General features: G+C 38.6%; 2 protein-coding genes across 2 annotated transcripts in view; both read right to left on the bottom strand.

Annotated features, from left to right (window-relative positions):
- The window catches only part of LOC121390363, a 310,647-nt gene extending 309,053 nt beyond the window's left edge, over positions 1 to 1,594 (bottom strand). Inside the window, exon 1 of the mRNA XM_041522159.1 lies at positions 1,333 to 1,594. Within this exon, the coding sequence (XP_041378093.1) occupies positions 1,333 to 1,594 (262 nt within the window). The remainder of the gene's footprint in view (positions 1 to 1,332) is intronic.
- A 12,312-nt stretch (positions 1,595 to 13,906) lies between these two features.
- LOC121390362 (membrane metallo-endopeptidase-like 1) overlaps positions 13,907 to 19,187 on the bottom strand; it is a 92,579-nt gene continuing 87,298 nt past the window's right edge. Inside the window, 4 exon segments of the mRNA XM_041522158.1 lie at positions 13,907 to 14,182; positions 15,142 to 15,218; positions 18,826 to 18,924; positions 19,056 to 19,121. Coding sequence (XP_041378092.1) covers positions 14,083 to 14,182; positions 15,142 to 15,218; positions 18,826 to 18,924; positions 19,056 to 19,121 — 342 coding nt within the window. The 3' untranslated portion in view covers positions 13,907 to 14,082.

Below are 19,187 nucleotides of genomic sequence, written 5' to 3'. Positions count from 1 at the left end.
GTCAAACATTTGGTAATTCTAACACGTAATCATCAGAGGAAACCTAATGAAACAAGGGATCTTTTATATGCACCATCCCACAGACAGGATAGCACATACCACAGCCTTTGATATATCAGTCATGGCGTACTGGCTGTTTATATCATATTATTAGTTTAATTTATTGTTATTATATCATTATTATTATTATTATTATATTTTACGGTTCTACTATCGGACATTGATTAAAACAAACAACTGGTTGCCAATATATAGGAATAATACATGATATGTTAGATACCATTTATCTCACAACGAGTTGTTTTAAAACGTATCTAACGAGCAACAGTGAGGCGGCATAGCATAAGAATTGTGCACAATGTGATAAAAGCACCAAATTTGGTACACACATAGACAATGATATTATAAACAAATTCAGATATTGAGCCATTTTTCAAAATCGCCGCCAAACAATAGACCTTTGTTTTAATAATGTCAGATACATGACATTATGATAACTATATACTCTTTAAATTGTCATTAAATATTATCAAAATTAATATAAACTGTTTCTGATTAACTTTTGCATGTCTGCTGTGCACATATTTTTAAAATGGCCTCCAAAATGTATCGATTTACAATAATATGTGAAATTTAACTGGTATTTACAGACAAAGAATGTTGGAATGTTTACTAATTTTAGTTCTTATTTGAAATACAAATTAGTTAAAAACATTTGACAAATTAAAAACAAATATAAATGATAATCAAATTCAAAATGGACCTCAACGTATGTTGATCAGAACCACCACTATTCACTAGTCTGTCAATAAGATCCTATTAAATTGGCATAATGTATTCAGCCAAGGCAGCTGTGTTTTGAAGTCAAATAGATCAGGCTCCATAAATGTCTATTCTAATGACAATATGCCCTTGCTATTTTTGAATAGTCCAGTATGGCAACTTTCAAAATGGTCCCAAAATAATCTGCTTGAAATAGATCAAGGATTATTTTCAACGTATCTCAGCATTTATGTTGGCAATTGTCACAAACGATAAAACAATTGAATAATATATGTGATATGACTGGAAAAGTACGTGAATGACGTTTGTGACCACTGTAGCTGCAAGCAGTATGTAGCTGCAAGATTTTAGAAACTCAGGAGTTATGCAGGCACAATGTCATAATCCCATATGTTGATTGGTGCGGCTGCCACACATCTCTTAACACCATATGAACATTCGTTGTCTACTGTTACATAACATCATCTTCTACTCGCAAATATATAGAGTTATTGGCTCTTTTAATATAATCTTGTCTGCACTCCCCTTCGCAGACACATAGAGCTGTACATTCAAGCGCCGCCTTTTTGCACTTGCAGCATTTCACACAGTCCTTCTTACACTTGCATGACACTAACTCGTCACAAATCAGGGCGGCTTCGGGTAGACTTGTCCAGTGCGGTTCATACTTCCCCTTGTCATTCTTTGTCCAGCCCCACTCGGTAGGTGATGGTAACTCTGACGCCGGTAGCAAAACCTGACCCCATACATGGCCACCTTGGTAGGCCGCTATTTTGAAATGTTCCTCTAGTGCTGCTTTGGTCGGGGGCATCAGATTGACATTGTTCCTTTTTGCGAACAGTTTCTTTCGTATCTTGTCAATGTCTTTGGATGTACTGGTTCTGTCATACAATAAGATAACAAAACGTTCGATTGTGTGTATGACATCATCTGGTATATCACTTCAGTAGTGCCTCTGTGAGTTCTGGTAATACGGTCCATATTGCCCAAGCAGTCGTTTTGCCATGACCAGTGAAACACGACACTGTGTCGCAGCCAGTCAGAGCGTGGAACATTGGCAGAGCTCTTGCTTTCTCTTCACCAATACCAGCTGCAAATATGTGAGCTGCAAGATACCGAAAGTTCTTTCCTGTTCCGAATGCTAGCCACAATTCATCATCCGGCTGCAGCTTTTGGACTACTGATAGGCTAGCACCACGACATCAGTGTCAACAGTACGGATAAGTATCTTGTGGTGGTCATGTTGGGCTGCATGGTATGCATGTAACATCATGCGACTGTCCGCCTCTTCATGAGTGCATGGGGTGAGCAATTCCAGGTCTGGTAGTGGGGGCTTGTTGAAAACGTCATCTCCATCGGTGATAACAAGCTGCTTGTCCAACAAATCGAACTACTGGAGTAGAGTGTCTGATAGAAATGTGAACAACTCTGTCTTGTTGCTGTCCACTCTTAGGAAGTTCTGCCAGTTTCCCGGTATTGCTGCGGCGGCGGCCACACGTCTTCGTATCCCTTTTCCCACGTTTTGTCCTCGCACTGCCAGGCGTGATACAGTTTCAAACTTTGTGCGGATATACGGGATGAAAATGTGTTTGGCATAGTCATCAAATGTTTTGGCTGTAGCTGGACTAAGCAGTTGTACGATGACGGTTCCATCAAGAACAATGCACGTTGACGAGGAGCCGTTGGTGCAGCATCAGAAATATCTTCCAAGCAGATGACAAGATCACTCTCTGTGCAGATTCGAATTCCTCCATTATCAGAGAGGGATGGTGGGCATGCTTGATTTTCATGTCGAAAGAATTCTTGAAAGTTTCCATCTCTTGTTTGGCAACCAATGCACATTCGGAAGAAGAGTTGCATGTCATTCTTGAGGGACGACAACTGTTGCTTTCCTTTGTCAACAGTTCTAACAGCTGAAGAACCAAACACATTGAGCTTATTTCGATGAAGGGTATCATAAATTGGTTCGGTCCTTTCAACTAGACAGTCTGTGGTGAACGTTTGAAACTGCTCTTGGCCGATCCTCTTTGCATTGCGGACAGTGTCAGATGCATCAGGGCATGCAAGTTCCTTTGTGTCAAGAACAAACAGTTCTGTACTTTCTTCATTAAATGGGTTACCGATATCTTCTATACCACTGACAAGAGAATGTACATCTTTGGCAAATGCAGACTGCACACTTTGTGTCTGATCATGGTGACGTGTATCTACTTGTCTTCCACAATGATATTGCCCTTCTTCAAATTCTCTATCACCCTGGCAATGTCTGGTCCAGCAACCACCCAACGCCGCAGGGCGCTGGGGTTGTCAGTAAGGCCGATTTCCCCACCATCCCCTTTGATACTAGCATTATTTTGCTTATGCGCCTGGTCGATTGAGAGTGATGAGAACACCTTCTTCGTCTTCTGTACTGTGAATCTTCCTGCATTGAATTCCCTGGCTATAGCTGGGTGTTTTGTAGGGAGTTCTGCCATGGCCCAATATATATATATATATATATATATATATATATATATATATATATATATATATATATATATATATATATATATATATACGGTGTTGTTGATAGGCATTCAGTACGTCATGGCATGTCTGTAAAATCTAGTAGATTATGATGATTATGGTATTGTGACATTGATGCCAATCTCGATCTAATATAGCCTGTCATGTCACAAACACCACACATATTTTCTTTGAAACCACTCTCAATACTGTTCAGAATAAAATACGGATTTAAATTAACAATTGCATCATTATAACCCTCTAAAATATTCTCAAGGCAAGTATATGTTCGGTGTTACCCATTTATAGTCACTGTTGCAGAGGATTTTATCCTCATCTACACTACATACTTATATATATTAGTCATCTTAATGGTTTTTCATCTGTATAATGGGTTTTCATCTGTACATTTATCATTCCTAAAGAGATATTAAACTTTATGAGTGATTTCAAATGCAAAACCATGTTAAAATTATTACTATTTAAGCAGGTATGTAAAATAACAGAAATCTTATGGTGACCATTTTGAAAAATGGCTGCCACAACTAATAGAGGCAACAATCCGGATGGCTCAATACCCAATTTTTTTCTAAATATAATTGTCTACAAGTGTACCAAATTTGGTGCTTTTATCACAAAATGCACAATTGTTATGAATATTTAAGCTATGCCGCCTCACTATTATTGGTTACATAACATGCTGAGCTAACACATAAAAGAACTTTATTAATTTATGTAAATTAATTCATTGGATGTTTTCTAGTTGACTGATTTTTTAATTTAAAATCACACTAATTTACGGAGGCGTTTAAGAGACGTGTAAAAACGTGTCAGTTGTGGGCGGTGTTGTTTATTTAGTTCAGTATGCTAAGATATCAATGTGAAATAATGAATCATGGGGTGACCATACAATAGCGTTTTAAAAGTAATACTTAGTGGGTGTACATGTCTGGACGTATTTGCGTACACCTGTAAGGTCTGTTCATTCTATTTGTGTTTTTCCCCGCTTCAATGGTTAAGTTCTATTCTCAACTTATTTTCGTGCTTATATCTATTTAAGGTTCAAGGGCGCTGTCTATGGCACACACACATACACACATGGAATCGTGGGCTGGCGGAGTCAGAACCCGAATCCATGGTGGGCGTGCCTGAACCGTAAGGATGTGGGTACGTTAATACAGTTCCCTTCCCTTCACACACACACACACGCACACACACACACACACACACACACACACACACACACACACACACACACACACACACACACACACACACACACACACACACACACCAGTTGTAACGACTCAATCCAGGCCCGTAGACACCGGATGGACCCTTCCCCCCAAAAAAACCCCACACACACATGAGGACGAAAATGTATGGATTTTTAATTTTTATGTTTGTTTGTTGTTCTTGTTTTTTGTTTGTTTGTTTGGGTGGTTTTTTTGGCCCTACTCTATATAAATAAAGAAAAACATCTGGCTTGTGCCACCTTCTAGAAATTGTGTTCCCCACCCCCACTTCAGGAAGTGGCGGATTCAGAAAATCCATTTAGGGGTGCCCCAATGACATGTGCCTGAAGGCCACAAACGTTCCTGATGTGCGGTCGGTCTGGGATCGACCCCCGTCGGTTGGCCCATTGGGCTATTTCTCGCTCCATCCAGTACACCACGACTGGTATATCAAAGGCCGTGGTATGTGCTATCCTGTCTGTGGGATGGCGCATATAAAATATCCCTAGCTACTAATGGAAAAATGTAGCGGGTTTCCTCTCTAAGACTATGTTATTTCGAAATTACCGAATGTTTGACATCCAATAGCCGATATGCTTCAGTGGTGTCGTTAAACACAACAACAAAAAAAACACCCGATACTTTTTATTATAAGCATTATAAGTCACTGTTAAAGGCATACTGTCATGGATTTGAGGACCATATTTTCACTGTATTTTAGCTACAGTAAAAATATAGAAATTGTATTTACTTTTTTGTAAAAGTTCATGATTACATTATCTCCCAGTGTCTCGTTTCTTCGTATTTAAGTCTCGATGGCGCAGTGGTAAAGCCATCGAACTACAGGCTGGTAGGTACAGGGTTCGCAGCTCGGTACCGGCACCAACCCAATGCGAGTTCTTAAGGTCACTACATCCTCTTCCCTCTCACTAACCACTAACAACTAACAACTAACCCACTGTCCTGGACAGACAGCACAGATAGCTGAGGTGTGTGCCCAGGACAGCGTGCTTGAATCTTAATTTGATATAAGCACGAAAATAAGTTGAAATGAATGAAAATGCATCTGACCGTATTTGAAAAATAAAAAATGTAATTTAAACAACAGTTACTATACCTATAAAAAAAGCTAAATAATGATGACACAATGTACTGTCATTGAGTATAAGTGTAAAAATTTAACATCGTTCGATTGGATCGCTTTGTCACGTATGTTTGCACAGCAATATTATTAAATAAATGTTAATTTAATAATTAAATAAAGATAATTTTTAATCAAATTTATTTTAAAAAGTCTATGGTCAAGTAAATTTTCTGGAAAAGTTGAATATGTCTATATACGTATATACATGTATGTACAGTATAATGGTGGGGAGTGATTTTTACATAATATGGTAAATATCAAAACACAATACAAATACAATATGAAACTAGATTAAATCGATTTATTTCTTAAATTATTTGCCCAAATTAAATATTTCCCAAAGTTATTGAGCTCTTTTATGTGTTCAGTAGTTAGTAGTTGAATTAGCTTAAAGACACTAGGTCGTCTATAATGATATGCTTCAGTAAATTTTTGTTTAAGATCATTATACTGTGCTAAGATCAGTATACTGTGCTAAGATCAGTATACTGTGCTAAGATCATTATACTGTGCTAAGATCATTATACTGTGCAAAATTGATATGTGCACATCTGATTGTGTTGGGCGGGACGTAGCCCAGTGGTAAAGTGCTCGCTCGATGCGCGGTCGGTGTGGGATCGAAACCGTCAGTGGGCCCATTGGGCTATTTCTCGTTCCAACCAGTGCACCACGACCGGTATATCAAATGCCGTGGTATGTACTATCCTGTATGTGGGATGGTGCATATAAAAGATCCCTTGCTGCTAATCGAAGAGAGTAGCCCATGACGTGGCGACAGCGGGTTTCCTCTGACGCCATATAACCGTAAATAAAATGTGTTGAGTGCGTCGTTAAATCAAAGCATTTCTTTCTTTCTTTCTTTTTTTTGAGTTTGAGAGTAAACCCGCTGTCGCCACTACATGGGCTACTCTTTTCGATTAGCAGCAAAGGATCTTTTATTTGTGCTTCCCACAGGCAGGATAGCACAAACCATGGCCTTTGTTGAACCAGTTATGGATCACTGGTCGGTGCAAGTGGTTTACACCTACCCATTGTGCCTTGCGGAGCACGCACTCAGGGTTTGGAGTCGGTATTTGGATTAAAACTCCCATGCCTCGACTGGGATCCGAACCCAGTACCTACCAGCCTGTAGACCGATGGCCTAACCACGACGCCACCGGTAAAGTGTCTGTAGAAGACAAAGGGTTAATCAGAGAAATACGTTAGTTAATCTAGATGTTTCCTTTGTTATGTGAAAACATTCGTTAATCAAAGCTCCTTTATATACTTTTGATAGAATGTTGATTTTTTTATCAATGTCTGACACCAACATTATCTAAACTTCACTAAGTCAAAATGGGTTAATTAAGGAATGTGTTATGCATGGTATTAATGCATGTTATTAATGCAGCTCTCCCCTGCGCGTGCTGTAACCTCACCGTGGTGCAGGGGTGTAACATTCTCTTTGAGAATGGCCAATACAGCACAAATCCCCTTGTTATCTTCGAGATACAATTGAAATTTTGAGTAAAAGTCCGTATCTATCTGTAATATTTGTATTTTTGCACAGTTCTTTACACTGTTTTTATTTAAATCTTGAATTTTTCTATTGATGTTGATCATCACTTTATTTGTTTGAATTACCATAGTTTGGCACCCAATAGCCGATGTATTTTTCGTACTGGGGTGTCGTTAAACATTCATTTATTTATTTAATGCAGCTCCTCCTGCCTCCTACACAACTATATTACTTTACTTCCTAATGTGTATGACTTAAAAGGAATACATGAGCAAAGATTCAAATTCAATCAGACACCAAAACTCATATTTTGAAAAAACTGCCTGGAAGAGGAGACGTGCGACAGGGGCGGCACAGGTGTGTGTGTGTGTGTGTGTGTGTGTGTGCGCGCGCACAAAACTGGAGGCTAAACCACCGGCGATCCCTTTGCCGATCCTGGGACTCAGAAGACCGTGGAAGAGGACAACACACTACAGACCACGACATGTGCGAGGGGCCGAGGACGTCCCTCCCCACCCCCCTCCCCGCCGTTTACACTTCCGGCGACCGCCGAGTGGCCCTCGCCCGTGGTGAAGGTTCCCGCCAGGTCTTCAGTCCGTCAAGTGGCCATTGGTAAGAGGAAGGCTGACATCCAGACAGGCGCTTCCACTTCACGCTCCAGACAGGACAAATCTGGGGAAATAACAACATTGCACCCTTCTGGCCAGAAAGATCAACCATCGCTATGCCAAGATGGTCCGACACAACATTAACATCAAGGACACCAAGAACTTCTTTGTCAAGCCGTATCGAATCCAGTTCGAGCCTCTGAGTGGTTATGAGGGAGAGACTGGTCTGAATTACGTCACTCTATAAGGCAAGAAACAGGCTGCCTGTCTTAGTCACAGCCACCACGACGTAATCAGCCAGGCTCTCGTCATCACAGAAGTGGATAACCTCACAATCCATCAGATCGTCAATAAGCTATACGGGAAGGCATACCCTGTCATCATCAGAGTGTTAGCAGGTTCAACCTTCCGGGCAGCCTTCCCCAACCTCAAGTCGACGCAGCTACTCCACTCGCCATAGTGTCCCCTTGTGAACCTTTGCCTCCGTGAGTATGGACTTAGTCAGACTTTAATTTTTTAATTTTTTGGCCGCCACTTCAAAAACTGTGTTTATTTTTTTATATAAATAAACTGTCACCCTTTAATTTTGGCAGTCCGTCTGAATTGCTCCAATCACCTTCTACTTTGGATGAACAGTCAAATGTTTTGTTCGGCCTTAATTTTGACCATTTTTTCCAAATTCTGCCCACCTCAAACTTACCCTCCCCCTCCTGCCCGAAATCGGTCACTGGCAATGTCAGAGGCTAATTCCAGGGTGGGCATACCTGAACCTTCTGGATATGGGCACGTTCCTGTTCCCGGTCACGGGTTTTCTCTGATGACCAAATGTTTGACATCCAACGTAGCCCAGTGGTAAAGAGCTCGCTTGATGCACGGTCGGTTTGGGATCGATCCCCGTCAGTGGGCCCATTGGGCTATTTCTCGCTCCAGCCAGTGCACGACGACTGTTACATCAAAGGCCGTGGTATGTGCTATCCTATCCATGGGATGGTGCATATAAAAGATCCCTTGTTGCTAATCGAAAAAGAGTAGCCCATGAAGTGGCGACAGCGGGTTTCCTCTGTCAATATCTGTGTGGTCTTTAACCATATATCCGACTCCATATAACCGTAAATAAAATGTGTTGAGTGCGTCGTTAAGTAAACCATTTCCTCCCTTCCAATAATATATGTTTTATTAATATATATGTTCTAGTGGTGTCGTTAAACAAAACAAATAATAAACTGAATTAATGTGTAACGTCAGTTGTTAAAAGGTATTTATTTTTGGAAATATTTTACAATGGTCGCGAACACAGGACAGTCTCTTTAATACGTTTTTGTTTTTACGAAACCAGTGATTAAATAATTGAGACAGTTCTTTTTATAACATGGATATTTGCACTTCAACCAACAAAAAAGTAACCAACATGAAATAAGGTTTAAAATACTTTATTGGAAATACTAACGTACTAAATATTTCTTAACAATGTAAGTTAAAGTCGGTTATCAGTTACTGCAAAATACTCAATATATTTATAATGACATACTAATATTGAATGATTACTCAACGATTCAAAATGAAAAAAATCTTCATTAAATTTAAATAACTTTAAAAACATAACGAAAAGAAGCCTAATAGTCATGTTTTGTAAAATATTACAAATAGTGGAAAAATGTAGCGGGTTTTCTTTAAAAACTACGTCAGAATTTTTTTTTTACGTTGGAGAATCAGAGGAATCCATTCGGGAACCTAGATGGATTCTCTGGATCCGCCACTGCATCTGTAAAATACTTTTGAGGTCCGCCCTTGTGTGAAATGGGGATTATTTCCACATATTTAAAGCCAGGATTACACGACAGTTGATCTACTAAATGACACATCGAAATACTGCGTGGAAAAATATATACATTTAATAATGTCTATAAAGGACTATATTCAACTAGATATCGGGCTGTCATAGTCAACGTTTTATCAATATCTTGGTAGAGCGTATGCTAGTCTAAAACTACCAACTGTCAGCAGAGAAGTTGGCCAACTCGACGGTTGTGTTGTCATTTCTCCAACTCCCTACTTTCAACGGGTGTGCTCAGATTAACAACTATTGAGTCATACTTTGTGCTGACAGTTGGTAGTGTGAGTCTAGCATTATATATAATGAACATCAAAAGAAACGCAATCAAGGTTATGCTTAGTTTTTAATTAGAACAGAACTTGATTATGAAGATTCAATTCTGTGAATCCACGACTGGAACATCAAAGGCCGTGGTATGTGCTATCCTGTTTATGGAATGGTGCATATAAAAGATCTCCCTTGCTGCTAATCGAAAAGAGTAGCTCATGAAGTGGCGACAGTGGGATTCCTTCCTCAATATCTGTCTGATCCTTAACCATATGCCCGATGCCATATAACCGTAAATACAATGTGTTGAGTGTCTCGTAAAATAAAACCATTTCCTTTCTTTCTTTTTTCCTTTCTTCCAAGTTTGTGAAATAATAAATGATATATCAACCTGTGATTATCCAGAATCTCAGTAAGCGCTAATCCCTTCTTGGAAAGCAAATATTAACGTTACAGCTGAAACATTATGTAGGCATTTCTTTTGTCATTCGGTATATCTGAACTATCACTATTTTGTTAAAGGGACATCCTGAGTTTGCTCCATTGTAAGATGTGTCCGACTACTAAAATATTTCTACGATTAAACTTACATATTAAATATATTTTCTTGTTTAGAATATCAGTGTCTGTATATTCAATGTGTTTCTGGTCGTCTTAATATTTCTCAAAAGCCCAAACTTGATTTTGTCTTCAAGTAATTTCGTATGTACGAAATTTTATTTTTTAGGAAATAAAATGAAATTTAACCTAGTACAAATATTAGAACGATCAGAAACACGTTCAATATACAGCCACTAATATTTTATGCAGAAAAATATATTTTATATGTAATTACAATCGTTAAAAAGCCTCTGTTAGTCGATAACATCTTAAAAAGTGCAGCAAAAACATGAATGTCTCTTTAAGTCGCTGACCTTGCTTTTCGAAGCATGTCTTTTTCCTGTTTCATATAAATGTTTTAGCTAAACAAACACAGTAATGACGCACTGAATTTACCCAAATTTACAACTTTAGCAAGTAGCTGTAAGGCATGTGTATTAAATTTAGTGGTGAAACACGTTAATAACTAAACATGACCTACACAGCAAAACATAAATATAGGGACAATAACTTTAAGATGCTTATGTGCCAGAAAGAAAAATACAATGATCAATATAGAATCATGTACTTTTAAATAATTCAGTTGTTGTTAAATAATTCATTTGAATCAAATAATTCAGTTGTTATTAAATAATTCAGTTAAATCGAATAATTCAGTTAAATCGAATAATTCAGTTGAATCAAATAATTCAGTTGTATCAAATAATATTTCAGTTCTATAAAATAATTCAGTTGTATCAAATAATTCAGTTATATTAAATATTTCAGTTATGTCAAACAATTCAGTTATATCAAATAATTCAGTTATGTCAAACAATTCAGTTATATCAAATAATTTAGTTATAACAAATAATTCGCTGATATCAAGTAATTCAGTTATAACAAATAATTCAGTTCATGGTTCAAAGATAACAAATGTACTGAAAACGCGTCTTTCCCATTTGATATTAATCAGCATACATCTGAACAGCCTACCCTAAAATCGTATCTATGTACAAGACAGTTTAATGAATAAAGAGGGACACCTTTTGTCGTATACTGTGAATTGTTCGTGGTCTAGTTTTGGTGTATTTCACGAACTAGTACAGTCAACGAATTTAAGAATACAACGAAAATACAACACATGTGTATATATAATATGAATTTATGACACTAAAACACACAAACTGAAGTACCCAACAAAACCACGAACTTTAAGCCTACGACTATTAAGGATTGTTCACAGTATTGCATCTTCAGTATTTACCACACACCACGAACTAAATTTTTATTTATTTGAAAACCAATGTCTGGAGACCCATCTCACAGTGTCTTAGTTATTAAACATATAAAAGCTCCCTTGCTGCTAATCGAAAAGAGTAGCCTTTGAAGTGGCGACGGCTGGATTCCTTCCTCAATATCTGTGTGGTCCTTAATCACAAGTGTGCTGCAGCATCGTTTCCATAAACCCTGCAGCAAGGCTACGACGACGCACACCACATATTTCTATGGCAACACAGTTGCAGACTGTTTGCGTCAGACGGATCTGTCGCAGGGGGGGGGGGGGGGGGGGGGGAGGAGACAGGGGTGCCCGAGCTGGAGAAAATCCTCAAATCTCAAATTCGAACAACAACGATACAGATATTGAGGCACAATTAGCTTGCCTGAAACCTGTCCACCATTGTATTTCCATCATTCTGCCCACAATATTAGTTGTAACCCATGTAAAAATGCGTAGTTTTTCGTTTGCAACCGTATTTGGCAGTGATGCTAATAAAAATAAATGCTGTTATCCAGATTCGGGCATTTTCTTTTAATTCAGGCAAAAATTATTATGTCCTCCTATAAAAAATGGAAACTCGTACGCTTATGGATGGGAAATATTAAAGCACAGAAAGATCACTATCAAAATTATTACTTGCTGTATTACATATAAATATATATTTTAAAGCGCATACAATACCTAGCCCTGTACAACAGGTAAAACGGATTATCCTTTATGTACAAATACTAGATACAATGATCAAATTAACTAATTAATGACTTCGTGACACAGGTAATATATGACATCATTTATTGTGGCTAAGGTGTGTCACAAAGTTGATAACCGCAGTTAAAATACACCCGTGACGTCACAGTATTGTCTCAACGATCCATTATATTTCAGTAATGGAGAGATGAAACCCTACTTAATTAACCCACCAAAATCACTAGTGTTAAACTCCATACTAACATATATTCACATCAAATTATTATTTAGTGGTTTATTTTAAGTAGGAGAATATCCTCGTAACTCTCCATTCCTGAATTCGAGAGTTACTCGTGTTGTACAAGACAAACCTATATCCTGTACGACACTTAACATCGCCAAAAGCTTGATAACTCTGTAATACGTGTACTTAGATAATGTATTATTTGAGTCAAGATATGCTGACGTTTGATACGATATAGGTTCTAGAGTGGCCCTGTAGAAGGAATGTTCCACATGCATGTGCATAAAATACCGAAGATATACTGATGTAACGAAATAAGCGATAACAAACAGAAACAGAAAATGGTGACTGACCCCAGAACCCTCAATCCATATAGTGTCAATTTGACACTACTGGCATTCCACCAAGACTGGTATATCAAAGGCCGTGGTATGTGCTATCCTGCCTATGGGATGGTTCATATGAAAAATCCCTTGCTGCTAATGAAAATCTAATGTAAAAGAGACCAAATGTTTGAAATACAATTGCCGATGATTAATAAATCAATGTGCTCTATTGGTGTGGTTAAACAAACTAAGCTTTACTGACATTCAATCCCTTATTACAACTTGGTATGAAGTGCAGACATTACTACGTTAGTAGTAAATTAAATTTGGTCTAGTATTCCATGTGTTTTCTTATTTATTTATTTTCATCATTATATAATTTAATGTTTCCTACATTTTCTGACTGAATTTTTCCAGAAAAAGTTATTTGTTGTTTTCAGTATTAATCAATGATTGAATTTGTGTAAACAGATTGCATGAATGTAAATTTAAATAAATCTAACCAATGTAAGAAACATTGCTATCTGCTTTTTGTGTTTTAATGCCACACAAAGATAAACACCCTTTCCCACCTTCAAACATCCAGCCCCTCCCCCTTTGGAACATCCTCCATACAGGCCTGCCCATTTAAATACTTATAATGCGATGGGCTTTTAGTACTTGAACTTATTATTAAGTACTGTATAATACTTTATTTTCGCGGGATCAAATTTTCGCGATTTAATGAAAATGAGTCAATTCGCGAACCAGAAGAGGGAACAATTGATTCAGAAACGACTTCTCTTCAGCCGAGCACAAACATAACACCTGGTTTGATAAAGTCCTTGATTTCAACCAATCACAAACTGTAACATATCTGCGGTGAATTTACACTACATGATTTGAACCAATCACAGACTGAAATACTTGGGTCATACGTTTACACTGGTTTTTTTGTATTTGAACCAATCACAAATTGTAATACTTTTATGGTCGGATTGACAGGATACTTGATTTTAACCAATCACCACTAATGTTACAGATTCGTTGTTGAGTTGCTCTGAACCAGTCAGAAAAAGTAGGCCTTGAGTAATGGGCCGGTTTTAACCTATCACCAAACGTAACACTTGTGTTGCGAATTCATGTACGTCGTGCTTGAACACTTGAACGCTTCTGAAAACTCGACTGAATTCTGTAGTGTTCCAATCACCCTGTGGATAAAAACAAATTAAAAATAACTTAAACATCAAAGGGGCATGATCAAGCCACAGTTGATAGAGGGCTCAGCCGCCCAAGGTGCTTGCGTCGCAGGGTCAAACCATTATCTGACTGGATTTTCCCACCCGTTCCAACCAATGTACCATGCCTGGTATATCAAAGGCCGTGTTATGTTCTGTTTTGTCTGTTGGGAAGATTCATTAAGACAAATCCTTTTCTGCTAACATTTTCATTACATTTCAACTTATTTTCGTGCTTATATCCAATTAAGGTTCTAGCACGCAACCCTCAGCTATCTGAGCGGTCTGTCCAGGACAGTGGGTTAGTTGTTAGTGATTAGTGAGAGGGAAGAGGGTGTAGTGGTCTTACGCCCGATGGCTTAACCACGACACTGCCGAGTGGCGCAGTGGTTAAGCCATCAGACTACAGGCTGGTAGGTACAGGATTCGCAGCCCGGTACCGGATCCAACCAAGAATGAGTTCTTAAGGGCTCAATCAGAGACTACTACACCCTTTTCTCTCTCACTAACCACTACCTAACTAACAATTAACCCACTGTCCTGGATAGACAGGCCAGATAGCTGAGGTGTGTGCCCAGGACAGCGTGCTCGAACCTTACTTGGATATAAGAATGAAAAATCAGTTGATAACCAACCCTCTGATTTCGCCAATGCTTTGATGTGTTAATTACCGGCCACTGGCTGGAGATCACCACTACTGAGCTACACCTCGTCTACTAATGTGGATTGAACAGTAACATCCAGGGGCGGATCTAGAGGAGGCGGTATGCTACGATATGCCACTGTGTTTGAAATCTTGCATTGTTGAGAATTAATATGGAACCTTATGAATGACATTTTTCAACCTAAAACCCCCCACGAAAACCAGGGGGAACATGTTGACATATCCATAAGACACCCCCTCCCAAATTCGAGCCTTAGAGATGTGTTACCTGAATCTCCCTGCACTATGAACGCCACTGAGGATTTTGTGGATGGCGTTTTCACGTCTGAGATTGCTGCACCATATCTGAAAAACAAACAGAGACAACAGTGTTATTTATCATCCATAAAAGGCTTTTGTAGGAGATATGGCTGACACTATAATTTGCGATATATATCGCTTCTTATAATCTTGATTGGTCAAATTTTAATCACAGACAATGTTTTGTTACGTCACTGTGTTTGTTTCAGCGCTACGCATACCATTAGTGACGTCACGTCACTGCCGTTCTGCTAGTTAACGAGTCTACCGCTGACATTCAACCAACATTACTGACATTGTTTACTGTTGCAAATGAAAATAATGATAATGGACGATAAAAAGAATACCCCCCCCCCCCCCCCCCCCCCCCCCCCCCCCCCCCGTGTCTTGTGATATCATAATTTATCAGCACTCGTTGATAAAAGTATAAAATCCTCGGCAAGCCTTGGATTTCATACTTTTATCAACTCGTGTCTTGTGATATCATAATTTATCAGCATTCGTTGATAAAAGTATAAAATCCTCGGCAAGCCTCGGATTTCATACTTTTATCAACTCGTGCTGATAAATTATGATATCACAAGACACTCGGGGGGTATCCTCTTTATACATACATACATACATACATACATACATACGTACGTACGTACGTACGTACGTACACACACACACACACACACACACACACACACAGACACATACACACACACACACACACACACACATATATATATATATATATATATATATATATATATATATATATATATATATATATATATATATATATATATGCAGTGAACTCTGTCTAAACCTTATTCACTTGGGACCCATGAAATATGCCGGTTTGTCCAGAGTTATATGATATATAATATACATGTGTATATAAAGAATAAAACAAAACTATAATAATAATCAGCTCTGGCGTCGATACAATGCAGAGTGAAACTTCAAAGGGGGTGTCCCGACAATGTTCTGTTAACACAGATTGAAGGGATATTCCGACAAGTTCAGACGCGTGGGCAGGTATTTTAGCGTGGTGTTCTACATAGAGCTGGGCGGTATACCGTATATACCGTTCGGTATCGGTATTATGTCAATAACGATTTACCGTACCGAGCAAATTTCAAAATACCGAAATTTCGGTATTGGAAAATATTTCTCGGAAAGCACTAATAGTATATCTGACGAACGCAAAATGGGTTGATATAAATCAGACGAGAGCCTTGTCTATGGAATTTAATTGTATTTGAATGAAATTAGCGGGTGAGCCATAACATAGGCATGCATTTAAAGCCGAGTATACCGAAAATAGCGCTCGATATCGGTATCGTGTCAATACTGAATACCGTACCGATACCGAGGTAAATCACCCCAAAAATACCGATATCGATACCGAACCTCAAATTTCAATACCGCCCAGCTCTAGTTCTATACTATTTTTGCTTAACGACAACACTAGAGCACATTGATATATCAATCATCAGTTATTGGATGATTTTATACTGAGTCGAGTGACGTTTACTGGGGGTCGAGTCACGCTCCCCCGGAAAATATATAGGAAATTAGAATGAGCAGGGTGGGGGCTGCTACCTGTGAAACTCTCGCCTAAACACGCGCCTGAAATTACGGGCTTTTGTTGTTATTGTTGTTATGTATTTATTTGTATTTGTTATTTGTTTGATTTGCTCTTTTAAAACATTTTTTTTTTTTAAATATCAAAATGTGAAATTACAAGTAAAGAAGGAAGGAAATGCACTCAACACATTTTATTTACGGTTATATGGGGTCGGACGTATGGTTGAGGACCACAACACAAGTAATGAAGTACAAATATACAGGACAGTTGGTAATCAATTTATTTTAAACAATATTTATTCCATATTTTTATTGGGATTGGCTTACGCCAATATTAGGACTTTTCCTCACACATTTACAAAGAAAGAAAGAGAAACAAATGTTTTATTTAAAGACGCACTCAACACATTTTATTTACGGTTATATGGCGTCAGACATATGGTTAAGGATCACACAGATTTTGAGAGGAAACCCACTGTCGCCACTTCATGAGCTACTCTTTCCGATTAGCAGCAAGGGATCTTTTATTTGCGCTTCCCACAGGCAGGATAGCACAAACCATGGCCTTTGTTGAACCAGTTATGGATCACTGGTCGGTGCAAGTGGTTTACACCTACCAATTGAGCCTTGCGGAGCACTCACTCAGGGTTTGGAGTCGGTATCTGGATTAAAAATCCCATGCCTCGACTGGGATCTGAACCCAGTTCCTACCAGTCTGTAGACCGATGGCCTAACCACGACGCCACCGAGGCCGTTATATTTACAAACAAAGCTATTCACTTAAAGAAAGATGACGATCAATAATAACATGTACATTTGAAAACTGGCCAACAACAAGAGGTGACTATTGCGGTCAGTTTTACTACTGCAATAGTATTGCGATAGTTAAAATACTATTGTGATAGTGCAATTACAATAGTATCGCAATAGTATTCAGAGTTTTTAAATCGATTGATAACAGTAATATGGATAGATATTTCGCAAAACTATTTACCTCAGTTTTTCAATCTCTCTCTCTCTCTCTCTCTCTCTCTCTCTCTCTCTCTCTCTCTCTCTCTCTCTCTCTCTCTCTCTCTCTCTCTCTCTCTCTCTCTCTCTCTCTCTCTCTGTGTGTGTGTGGTTTTTTTTTGTGTGTTTGTCTGTGATAGTGTCCGTGCGTATGTACGTATGTTTGTGTTTATATGTGTTAATACCAAGGGACATTTACTTCAATATTGTTATCGAGACACTGACTATCGCAACATATCGATCGACAGATATTGTAACACCACTACCAACTACAGAAGGTCTTGGTATTGTGTTGTGATTTCTCAAATGGCTTAGTGAATCACAACACGATATACAGAAGCAAATGTCCCATGGTATTAACAGTAATTTCAATGTCAGGCCCATAAGGATGGAGGGGAGGAAAATAGTTTCTTTTTTATGTTTTACGGGCATATATCAATTTGTAAAACTATAGCGTGTAGTCCACACACACCCCCCCCCCCCCATTCACATATCATTTTAACATGTATCTAGGTGATTTATATCTATATATATATCACGCACGGCGGAAACAAGTAGACATGGGGGGGGGGGGGGGCTGCCTGAGATCGAAGGCGCAAAGCAAAGTTTCTAGGGGTGATTCGAGAGTATGCTCCCCTGTAAAATGTTTGAAAACTAGATATACAGGGTACGAAAATGCAATTTCCTGCATTCTACAAGTAAAATTCATCTCTGTCTTAAGATTTATTACCAATAATGTTTTTTTAATTCAGAATTATTTGTGGGACGGAGGCTAGAGCCCCTCCAGTCCCCTGCTCTACCGTGCCTGTATATTTGCAGGTCCCGTTGGAACCGGGGGAGCGAAGCGCGAGGCCTGTGCCCCTCCCCAAGTTAATAACCACAAAACAATACTTATTTTGTTCTCCAGATGGTAGCAAATCAATATCAATGTCATCAAAAGATTTTATAAAATTTGCAGAAAAAATGCCAATATCCCATTCAAATATCGTTGCTACGGGTTTGGCTTACCTTGCATAATATTTATATTATTGTGTTTTTGCTATATTACAATTTAGGTTTATATTACCTGAGCGAAGTTAATGAAGAACATTTGTTGGTTGTTGAATTTCAGTCCCGGCAGTATTTGTTCCTTGGTTCCCGATCTTGCCAGCCAGTGTTGGTATGCCTGTCGGAGATCAAGAACACCACGGGTTAAATACACGACCTCATTAATACTAAAACAAAAACCGAAGGAAGTACTAAGGGAGACAACTATGTCTTGACTCTTGACAACACTGTATTTAAATGGTTACTCACCCTGTAACTCTGTTTGAGGCCGCCATTATCTGCGATATTTTCGCCTTGCGTGTTGACGCCATTAAGCTAAGAACGAAAAGACGATGTTAATATTTCAAAAACCAGCACTTAAAACATGATATAATGTATTTT

Source organism: Gigantopelta aegis, chromosome 15 (genome assembly GCF_016097555.1).
Source record: "Gigantopelta aegis isolate Gae_Host chromosome 15, Gae_host_genome, whole genome shotgun sequence".
NCBI classification, from domain to species: domain Eukaryota; kingdom Metazoa; phylum Mollusca; class Gastropoda; order Neomphalida; family Peltospiridae; genus Gigantopelta; species Gigantopelta aegis.
The sequence above is the reverse complement of the archived record's forward strand: the minus strand, read 5'-3'. Positions and strand labels throughout refer to the sequence as shown.